The sequence below is a fragment of the Colius striatus genome, chromosome 4, assembly GCF_028858725.1.
Source record: "Colius striatus isolate bColStr4 chromosome 4, bColStr4.1.hap1, whole genome shotgun sequence".
Lineage (NCBI taxonomy): Eukaryota > Metazoa > Chordata > Aves > Coliiformes > Coliidae > Colius > Colius striatus.
In genome coordinates this window covers 66,769,671-66,781,458 of record NC_084762.1, presented here as the reverse complement: position 1 = coordinate 66,781,458, position 11,788 = coordinate 66,769,671, and the positions used below count along the sequence as shown (strand labels likewise).

The 11,788-nt window shown below is 38.1% G+C and overlaps 1 protein-coding gene across 2 annotated transcripts in view; it reads right to left on the bottom strand.

Annotated features, from left to right (window-relative positions):
- Positions 1–3,465: 3,465 nt before the first annotated feature.
- PKIA (cAMP-dependent protein kinase inhibitor alpha) overlaps positions 3,466–11,788 on the bottom strand; it is a 52,160-nt gene continuing 43,837 nt past the window's right edge. The window contains exons 4-5 of one of the 2 annotated variants that reach the window (XM_061994498.1): positions 7,049–7,152; positions 3,466–5,994 (exon numbers count right to left, since the gene is read on the bottom strand). In XM_061994498.1, coding sequence (XP_061850482.1) covers positions 5,902–5,994; positions 7,049–7,152 — 197 coding nt within the window. In that variant the 3' untranslated portion in view covers positions 3,466–5,901. The remainder of the gene's footprint in view (positions 5,995–7,048; positions 7,153–11,788) is intronic. The other variant, XM_061994499.1, reaches the window with a different exon arrangement.

Sequence of the window (11,788 nt, the reverse complement as noted above, 5' to 3'; positions counted from 1 at the left end):
TCCATGATTCTATAATAACCAAATGCAGGCTTTTGCTGATGTGCACATCACAATATTGAATTTCTTGGCACAATCACACCTGTGGTGTTCTGTTTTTGGTTGGTTTTTTTTTTTTTAGTGAAAAAAGAGACATACAAATGGATACATTTTAGCAATGAAATCGATCTGTCAGCACACCAGGTGGTAAAACAACTCTCTCTTCTTTGTTGTCTTGGAAGCCACTATTTAGCTGCTCATACTTAAAACCCTCTTCTGTGTATCTGTTTGCAACATCCATGTTTAATGAACACAGTGACAACTTATATGCTACAGTAACAAAATAGATGCAGGCTAGATCAGCTCACCAGCTAGCATATGCATTATCTGGGCCACACCAGCACTGCTTGAGTGACAGGCAGTTTTAATCCCCTGATATTGCTTTGCAGAGCTGCTCAAGATTTTATCTCCCTTACATATTTCCTATAAATTATTACAGAGTTACATCTTAAGTTTCATCTTTCATCATTTTGCATGTTAAAAATGGATTTTTTTTTTTTTTTTCAGGAGGAAAAGGGGTTTTCTTCATGGAAGTAGATCTAAGCATTAACTGATTAACCCTTGATACAATAGGCTTATTATTTAGCGAATGCAGGACACTATTATCATCTGTCTTTGCTAGTGCAAGAAGTTTTGAGAGTCCTTTTAGCAAATCATTTTTGTCTCAGACATTTTGGGAGCACCCGCAAGGATCTGCCTTGGTCAAGCCTGTATCTGATTATCACCTATTACACTACACTTAGGGATCAGCACCAGAGAATTTCTTAATAGCACACAGGATTTAAAATGTAAACTGATGACTAATTTGCTAAAAAGCTTATTTAATTCATAAGTAAGCTACCACTGGCATTGGTCTTTTTATTGAACTGTGTACAAGTGAGCTCCTGCTGTTTTGAAGCAGCACATGCTTCAGTACCCTGAACTTGTACACACATGTTGTGACTTGGCATCTGTCCTGTCCCCTATTCTAAAACATCAGCAGCTCCATGCCATAATGTGGGAATTAATGTAGAAGAGTGTGAAATCCTGCTGTTTTCAAAAGATAGGAATGCTTCTTGTCACCACGAGCACATCGTATTTGTGTTTGACTTTATTATTTCCTTTTAAGATTTGTTCATATGTTGTTTACTCGCTGTTGAATTTATTAGTCACACACAATACGACCAGATTCAGTGTCCTACAGGAACTGACTCAGTAACCTGTAATCCTATTTGTCCAGAATACTGTTTGACCATTACTTTCTATCAGATCGACATTAGCTGCTTGTTACATAAACAAAATAATAGCGGAAATGCACCAAACATCCATATTGACCATCTCTGTCCTTATTCTCTTGCATTAAAGAGTGGAGTTCAGCCTGAACCTGCAGAGAACAGTGAGAATGTTTCTGATACTACCTTGATTTCTATAATTTTCTTAGCTGCTAAAAGTTTCTGCTTTTCAGAGTGTATCCTGTATTCTAAGTTATCTAGAAATCTCTCATTCTCTTTCACTAGAACTTGGTGATTCTCATTTGTCTCGAAGGGCCACAGATTAATGCATGCTTTTGTTTCAGAGCACTGCTGAAAACTTGAAGTTGGTTCTGAAGCCAAAATACCACCACAGTTGACCAATTTATCTTCTTTTTAGCTAAGACCAACACATCCTGACTATCTACCATATGGTGGAAGAAGCTATTTTCTATATTGGGCTCCACCTTACATACTATCAAGAAAAGACACCCTCCTTGCTATTGCTAGCCTATCTTTGTGAATTCCTTCCTGGCTCTGTTGATTCTCTCATGCTAAGAACTTTGAAGTAGGTCCCCCTTTCTGCACTGGTCAAAAAGATGAAGAGAAACAATGTTTCCACTATAAAACATTAGTCACTTAAATATACTGAAAATCCAATAAAGCACTTCATATCCATATATTTCTAGGGTATTATTTTACACAGGGGAAATGAAGGACAGAAGATAAACTATCTAGGAAGAGAGGCAGAGCAAAATAAAAGAATGAAATTAGGGCAAAAATAGAGCAGTTTAACTTAGGAATACTGCCGAGGCAATACAAACTTTGTCACATTACTGTGCCCAGTCTCAACAGCAGCTCTCCATCTTTCCTCTGTACAAAATTCATTGATGTTTCTGAAACATTAAATATAAACATTCAGGCAACCAGAATTCTTCACTGTTTAGCTGAGGAAGGTGTTTATACTGCACAAGTTCCAGTTTAAGCATTTTGGTAATTGCTCCTATCCTTCCGGGCATTAGATAATTTCATTATCCACTTGCAGGAAACCTAACTCCTCAGGACCTGTCCCTCATACCAGGATAGACTTTTTCCCCACTTTAAAATTGTGGAAAAAAAACATGGCAAGGAAAATGGTACACCTGCTACTAGTCCCTGCTGATTACTTTTTTTTCCCCATATTTATTTAATAAATGTTGTATAGAAGGTCATGGTGACCTTTTGGCTTAAAACAACAGTTTGAAGAAATAACAGTATGCGTGTTCCTACTGCTGTCTTTTAGTAGAAGCTTTTCGAGGTACATGGACAACATACACAGAAATAAGTGAAGAAAGAAGTGCCAAAATCTCTGTCCAGTTCTATGCTCTTTCTGTTTCAAGTGGATGGAGAATCTAAACTCTGCAAGTGCAATGTTTGCACACACAGCCATAGACTTTATTATGCGCCACAAGAACATGAGCACAGAGACTGTCCTTTGAAGTCATGGGCTTGGCAGGGTGAAGGGTGCTCTGAAAACATAATGCTGAAGAAACAGTAAAACAAACAGAAAGCCACCACCAAAAACATCCCACCAAAGACAAATTTTTAAGGAGTATTCTATTAAACTGATACCCCAGATTTAACTTTGAGTTTGTAGAGGTTTTTGAAAGATCTAAGATAATCTTGGATTAAACAAATATTTAAATACTTTGCCTATCATGAGAACAATAAAACATAAATGATATACTGGAACAGACGCTGTAGTGGCAGACTAGCTGAAAAACATAACTAGTAAAGGGAAAAATAAACCAGTCAAAGTTATACCAGTTATAACCTGTCCCCGTTACACAATGCAATTACAGAAAATTAAAGGTGTTGAACTACACTTGAACTAGTTCTTCTGTAACTGCTTGAGTAGTAGTAGCACTTAAGATAAAGTGCTGTGATTTGGCAGAGACCAACCACATGTTTACATAAATTGAGGCCTTTTTATGGATGCTACAGAAATACTCCAAATAAAGACAGCAAGTAGAGTTCAACTGATAATGCAAGCACTCATAAATTTTTGGCATATGAGGAACACAATCAGCCTTTTACTCTACTAGAATTAATTGTACTATCTGCCATCACAGAGAGATGTGTTTCAAAGGCCTCTCTAATTGTTTTAAAAACAAAAGAGAACATGAAAAGAAATATAAAAAACATGTACAAGATAGAGGGGAGAGGCTGAAATGAATTTTATTTCATAACATAGAAGAAATTAAGGAAAGTGTATTCAAATTCAGAAAAGCAGTGAAGGAAAACAATGAAAACCAACATTTTAATGTCGTGTAATTACTTATTCCAGTACTACCTTTTTCCACAACATTATTGATGATCCATGAAACATCATCAAAGTAACACTACAAAAATCCCTAGCATCTTATTTCCTTCTGGTATTTGTGCTACATTGACAGTAGCTATTCCAGGACAAAGGGGCAACCACTTTAGCTTGAACACTTGATGCAAGAGTGAAGGGGGAAAAAACCAAAACAAAACAATAACAATAATAATATGTTAACTTTGAAAGGAATAGCAAGTGAAACAAACAAATAAATAATTAGTTTAAGGATAATAGTATTTTCATAGCAAATGGACTACTTCTGTTACCAAGAAGATAGGGCATTTGACAGCTAATAAGACAGCAAGGCATTCAGCTTCCAAACAATAAAAAGTGAGAGTTAATATTACACTAATGAGCCACAAGCATACTGCTGGCTTGTTTTTTATTAACACTAATAAATGAGCTCATAATACTGATCAGAAGTGTTTTGTTTTGTTTCTATCTTCACATATCTCACAAAAGAATTTCTGGTGACAAGTACTATGATACATATGGTAGAAACGAACAGCTGTGGCTACAAAGATGTTTTGTTAACCGATGATTAATATATTCAGGAAGCAATCACACTATTCATTAGTAAAAGTTTACAAACATTAAAAAGTGCATAACATTTGAAACCAACACCACCACAAAAATATATATACTATATATACTATATAGAGAGAAAGTGATATCACCTCCTGTTAACAAAAGAAATCTTCTGACTCTCTGATTGGTGCTTATGTGATTGCCATGGTTTACTACAGTCAGTCCCTCTCTTTACTCACCTTAGTCAGACAGAGGTGGGGCTGCCCCGTTTTGTAGTATTCAGCCTCCCGTAGGGCCTTGTCTGTTGGGGCAAGATGAGGGGAAGGAAATCAACCAGCACAGCAACTGCAGAATAGGTTATTCATTTGGAGATATTTTAAGTAATCCCCTGGATGGACAAACTATCCTGGTATTTCAACAGAGGTCCAGTTTGGACTGTCATTTTGGAATAGCTGAAGTAGGAAAAACCCAGGCTTTTGGGTGCTAGATGCCAAGTCTCTCACTTCCCTTTCCACCCTCTGGCCAAAAGGCTGCTGTAGCAGCTTCTGGCACTTGGTTGTACCTTGGTGCATCAGTAACAGGCTACCAGCTGTGCAAACTCAATGGCCTGATCAACTGAGGCAAAGGTGAGGAAGAGAAAAAAACAATAGTCCTCCTGGCTGGATCCAGACCATGACCCTGCAATCTAAAACCCATTCCAGAATACCTAATTGGCAAAGACCTGTGTCAGTTATTTTCTTGTGTGTAAACAAGGCCCGTCTTTAACAACGTGAACCAGGAAAATCTCTAGCACCGTGGAATTTGTTTGAATTTTAAACCATATATGGTTATAAATGTATTTTTACAACTACCATAACAATAAAATAGTTGGAATAACATTTTAAAAAAATATCTCAGAGAAGATTAAGAAATTGGGTGTAAAATTAGAAAAATGGGGAAGAATAACATAAAAGATTCAATTTGAGTCTCTGATATGCAACTAACTACAGGCAAGTGGCAAAACTGTACCAAGGACAAAACACGCTGAAGTATTCACATTAACAAATTGTTTTGAAGGCTCATCTAGTAACAAATTAAGAGTGTTGCTGAGTCATTTAGGTTTAGGCATAATCAATTTAGCGGTTGATGTTTTAGATCTATCATGTGCACATCACCACATTATGCACAAAAACAGCCCTTTCAAAACGCGTGGTAGAAAAATTCACAGTAACAGAAATATTCTTCATAAGCAGTTGAGAAGGGGCAGTGTGGAGCATCTAAATTGTACAATACAAAAAAACCATTGTCAGTAACAGAGCTGTAAAACAGATGCAGAGTTCTAAAAACAGGGCTTGCTTTACAGTTCTTTCAATGGGTGAACACTTTGGCCAGAGAACCTTAAACTCGGAGGATCACACAAGCCTTTGCCTAAGATACACAATTAGATCCTGTGACGTTTCAAAGGCCATTTGCTACAAGTTTTACCTGTTCTACTTTCTAAGTGTTCCCACCAAGCAGTCATTACGAAGGGATCCATCTGATGACACTATCCCAAAGAAATCAATACACGTTCAACCATTGCTAATGACAGAGGTAGAGAAAATTCTGTCTTCTGCCACAGCTTGTACCCCCCTTTTTAGCATTGTGATGAGTGGGTTCCAGCAGTGAAGACACATACGCTTTCTTTTCCATCAGCTTGCTCATGGAAACAAACTTGTTCCAGCATGCTCTCATAATCTGAAAACATCCAGCAGCTGCTCCGGTCGGTCAAAGTTGGATGTCAGCTTTCTTGTTTTGCTGCCTCCCCTTGTGCCTCCCCAGTTTGCTCACTTGGATTTCGTTGTGCATCTCCTTCTCCTTCTAGAACATACAAGAAAAAGACAAGTCATTCACAATAAAGCAAAGAGGTCTTGCACTCAGAACCCCAACTGATCATCCACTAGTCTCAAAATTAAGTAAAAAGAAACTGCAATAGTAATCTTGCATTAAATAAAAAAGCTTTTACTACTAAGGTTGACATGCTTTGCATCTAAAGAGACACCTTCAAAACCAAATTCCTAGCTGCAATAATCATTGTCATTTTAAGTACAGACTGAAAGTAGCTAGAAAGGAAAGAATTAAACAAGAATGGTAGAGTATTTTTGACAATACATATTCCATAGTGAAGAAGGGGAAAAAAATCCTTGTCACATCAAATCTGAACAGAGTTTACTATAAAGAGGTATAACCTCAACACAAGCAATAGTTTGTTAAGGCTATGTTTGTTCTGTGTGTCTATTTTCACTACCATGCCCCATGGTGGTCAGTCCAGCAGCCTCCTGACAAATCACAGGAGGATCTCAGGAACGGGAAACACCTTAGAGCAGCACAGTCAGCAAGCAACTCATAAAGCCTGTCTAAAGAAGGCCAAGAAGTGCACTGACAATGATCTGTTAATACCTATACACAAAGTACTGTATTTCACTTGTGGCTTCAAGGTCTAACTTCAGACAGCTGGAAGCTGAATGCAAATAAAACAGAAGTCCCTGAAAACTGGACCAGTCAGTTCCAGGTGTGATGAGACCAATCTGCCTGAAAGGGTAGAATGGCCCTCGAAAGGATTTGCCTGGTAAGGGTTAATCCTTTCTAAGGAAGCCTGCCTGAAAGGGTTGGCTCCTTAAACAAAGCCCCTAACTTAAGCAAAAACATCCTGTATACACAACAATGATAAGGACACCAGATGTCTTGTAGCCACGGAACATATATCACAAAAATGTAGTAAACAGTACCATAAATTTTGTAGATAACATTTGATTGATTTGTAGCATATAGAAAATATACGTACTCATATTGTTTGTTAACCTATACTGATGACCTTTGCGATATGTACTGACTATAAAAAGAGCATAAGAAGAAGCAATAAACTGTCACTTGCCCTAAGAGCAGTGGTCCGCCTGTCCTTCATCGTCCTGGAAAGAGCTGGTCTCTGACAAATGGTGCCGAAACCCGGGAAACTCGGTTGCCTTTGACCAGGGTGAGCTGCCTCCGAATCAACAGAACCGCGGTAAGGAAAAGGGGAAATAAAGGGGGGCAGAACTACTAGGAAGGTGTAAAATATAAGAAAGTAGAAATTTATCTCAGTAAAATAAAAACAAAAATCCCTTTTTTGTCTTAGATTTTCCGTTGACCAAGTCTGAGACTAAGTCTGGATCCAGCCGCACCTAAGCCCTTTCTATAAGGTGTCTTAGAAAGCAAGGGGGTCCAGACTGAACCTCGTGACTCAACGGTAGGGCTCCCTCATATTCAGCATTTACAATTTAAAATATGGGACATGTACATAGTACGGAAAGACAGCTGTTTGTAGCTATGGTCAAGACATTGTTAAAAAGTCGAAATATATCTGTAACCACCAAGCAAGTGGGTGGATTTTTAGAATTTATAGACACTGTGTGTCCTTGGTTTCCGAATAAAGGCACTATTAACTTGGAAACCTGGAATAAGGTTGGTGAAAACATTAAAAGCTATTATGCTGCTAATGGCCCTGATAAGATCCCTATAGATGCTTTTCCTTTATGGACTTTAATTAAAGAATGTTTACAAGGTGATACTGAATATGATAAATGGCAACGACAAACACGTCCTCGATCTCGTTCAGCGGATTCAGGTTTAAAACCTTCTGCTGTTACTAATCCCGATTCACAACCCTCTGCTCCACCTGAATATCCATCAATAATCAATAATGAACAAAAAGATATTCAGGAATCTAATTTTAAAAATCCCTTTCTTATGTACTCAAATACGGGAGGTAAAAAATGCCGACCGTTAAAACAAAGCAAGAGCGCCTTGAGACCTATAGAATTATCTGAAGAATTATCCTCCGATGAGGAAGCTGAATTAGAAAAAGAAGCTGCTCAGTATCATAATGAAGATGATCAAGTGTTTGTTAATACGCCTTTTAAATTGAAGAAACAGCAAACACTTTTAAAAAAGGAACTTGTTGTTTTACCAGCAATAGAAGCTGGTAGACGTCCGCCCCCTCCTGACATATACCATCAAATATCACCTCACTCACCCTTACAGTTATCATTGCTACAAGCTAAACAACAAGGTGAAGATGTAAGTGGGTTTTCAAAAATATTACATGCTTATCCTATAACATATGCTCCTCACCCTACTCAAGCCAATGTTAGAATTGCTACATATACATCCATTACATTTAAGAATCTTAAAGAATTGAAAACAGCTGCTGCTCAATATGGTGCAACTGCACCATATACTATTGCTATTCTAGAGACCATTGCAGCTGAAGTTCTTCCCCCATGGGACTGGAAAGGCTTAGCTAAAGCTACCTTAACGGGAGGAGAATATTTGTTATGGCTTACAGATTTTACGGATTCCTGTTATGATTATTCTCAAAAACCACACTTTCGCCAACAAGGAATTACTCATGAAATGTTAGCTGGCACAGGACCGCATGTTGATCTGGCACAACAATTAACTTACCCTGCTGCGACATATGATGCCATTCGAGAAATTGGTTTGAAAGCCTGGAAAGGGCTACCTAGACATGGAACGTCTAGGGAAGAATTAACTAAAGTCCGACAGGGACCAGATGAACCTTATCATGATTTTGTATCTCGTTTGTTACAAACTTCATCTAGGCTCATACAAGACACCGATTCAGCTATGATTTTAGTTAAGGAATTAGCTTTTGAAAATGCTAATAATATCTGTCAATCCATATTAAGACCTTGGAAAAATAAATCAACATTAAACGACTATATCAGATTATGTTCTGATGTTAGCTCTGGGTATATTCAAGGCATAGTCACTGCTGCAGCACAACAGGGCAAACCTGTTGAGCAAGTTTTAGCTGCAATGCAATTTAAGAAAAACAGAAGGGTTGCAGGCCCTCCTGGTAGCTGTTTTCATTGCGGTCAAATGGGACATCAAGTACGTCAATGTCCTAATAAAAAGATTCCAAGTAATAATGGAAAAAATCCAGGTTTATGCCCAAAATGCAAAAAGGGTAATCATTGGGCTAATGAATGCCGATCTAAATATGATAAGAATGGCAATTCTTTGATACAGCCGGGAAACTTCTCAATGGGCTTGCCCCGGGCCCACCCAAACAAACAGGGGATGTATCCTGTGCAGGTGCAAACCTCAGAGCACCAGCTAAACAATCCATTTCACAACTCCACCGAGCCACCAGTCATAGTGCCGGACTGGACCTGTGTTCCTCCTCCCACTTCGTATTAACACCTGAAATGGGGGCACAAGCTATCCCAACAGGGATATATGGCCCATTACCTGCGGGAACATGCGGTTTGGTATTGGGACGAAGTAGTCTGAGCATGAAAGGATTGCGAGTTATACCAGGACTAATTGATTGTGATTATGAAGGAGAGTTAAAAGTTATGTTACAATCTGAAATTTCTGTCTTTAATCTACCTGCAGGAACAAAGATTGCACAGTTGCTTTTAATTCCTTATGTTTCATCTATAGGAAAAGCTGATTCCCACATTCGGGGAACAGGCGGTTTTGGATCTACTGACATTTATCTTTTACAGCCCATCAATCGTCAGAGACCTGAACTTCAGTTAACAATTGATGGTAAAAATTTTACGGGACTTTTGGACACCGGAGCAGATGTATCGGTAATGACTTTAAAACAATGGCCAAAAGAATGGCCTTTACAGCATGCTTCAGCTGATCTAAAAGGAATTGGAGTTGCAAATTTGCCTCTTCAAAGCTGTAAGTTGTTAAGTTGGACAGACAAAGAGGGACACTCTGGTACCATTCAACCATATGTACTAGAAAGCTTGCCTCTTAACCTCTGGGGCCGAGATATCTTGACACAAATGGGTGCATACCTTTATACGCCTAGCAGTTAATCTGATAAATTTATCAGTAACTATGTATGCAGATAAAATCTGTTGGAAATCAGATCAACCTGTTTGGGTTGATCAATGGCCTCTAACTAAAGAAAAATTGCAAGCTGCTCGTCAATTAGTAGCGGAACAATTACAATTAGGTCACATAGAACCTTCCACATCACCATGGAACTCACCTATTTTCGTTGTAAAAAAGAAGTCGGGGAAATGGCGACTTCTCCAGGATTTGAGAGAAGTCAATAAAACAATGTGTACCATGGGAGCGTTACAACCTGGTCTACCCAGTCCTATTGCCATTCCTCAAAATTTTGAAAAAATAATTATTGACTTAAAAGATTGTTTTTACACTATCCCCTTACATCCAGATGACAAATGTCGATTTGCTTTTAGCATTCCATCCATAAATTTTAGTGAGCCTATGGAACGCTACCAATGGAAAGTATTGCCTCAAGGAATGGCTAATAGTCCTACTCTTTGTCAAAAATTTGTTCATGAAAGTATAAAAGCAACTAGACAACAATTTCCTGATGTTCTTTGTATCCATTATATGGATGATATCCTTTTAGCAGCCTCATCTATCGATAAGTTGCAACATGCTTATGCTCATATTGAACAGATGTTAACTAAACATGGTTTGAAAATAGCACAAGAAAAGGTACAGAAATCATATCCTTTTCAATATTTGGGGTTTCAACTATATCCTAAATCTTTTATGCCACAAAAAATTGCCATACGAACAAATTCTTTAAAAACCTTGAATGATTTTCAAAAACTTTTGGGAGACATTAATTGGCTCAGATCTTTTCTTAAGTTAACAACAGCCGATTTGCATCCTCTTTTTAAAATACTTGAGGGAAACCCTGATCCTACTTCTCCTCGCAAGTTAACAGAAGAAGGAAAACAAGCTCTTCGATTGGTTGAAAAAGCCATAGAAAATGCTCAATTACAATATGCAGACATAACAAAGTCTTTCTCTTTATATATCTTGCCTACAGTAATGACTCCTACAGGAGTCTTGTATCAAGACGGTGTTCTGTGTTGGATACATGGATCTCACTCTGCAAAAGGAGTTCTTGTTTCATACCCTCAAAAGATAGCAGAACGAATTAAACAAGGACGAAAGTTATGTATTACTCATCTTGGGAAAGAGCCGGCAGTAATTGGAATTCCATACACACCTGCTCAAATTACTTGGCTGATGGCCACTGTAGACGATTTTGCTGTAGCCTTAGCTGCTTTTCCTGGAGAAATAACACAAAAGTTCCCTTCTGATAAAATTCTTAGTTTTGCTACCTATCATTCTTTAGCTTTTCCTAGGGTCGTTAAAGGAGCCCCTATAACAGGAGCATTGACTGTTTTTACAGATGGATCATCTAATGGACAAGCAGTTTTGTATACTCCTACAGACCAATATGTTTGGAAATTAGAGAATGTTTCTGCACAAATGACTGAATTATATGCAATTTATCAAGCACTGTTGAAATTTTCTGAGCCTTTGAATATCTATTCTGACAGTCGTTACGTTGTCACTTCATTACAATTTTTAGAAACAGTTCCTGTCATAGCTTCTAAAGTTTCTTTTATACAACGATATTTTGGTCTGATTCAATCTCTCTTAATAATAAGAGATGCACCTCTTTTTGTAGGACACATTCGTAGTCACTCTAAATTACCTGGACCTTTGAGTCACGGCAACAATCAGGCTGATTTGTTAACTCGTTTTACTGTTGCTACTGTTGCAGAAGCCCAGCGTTTGCACTCTCTGCATCACTTACCTG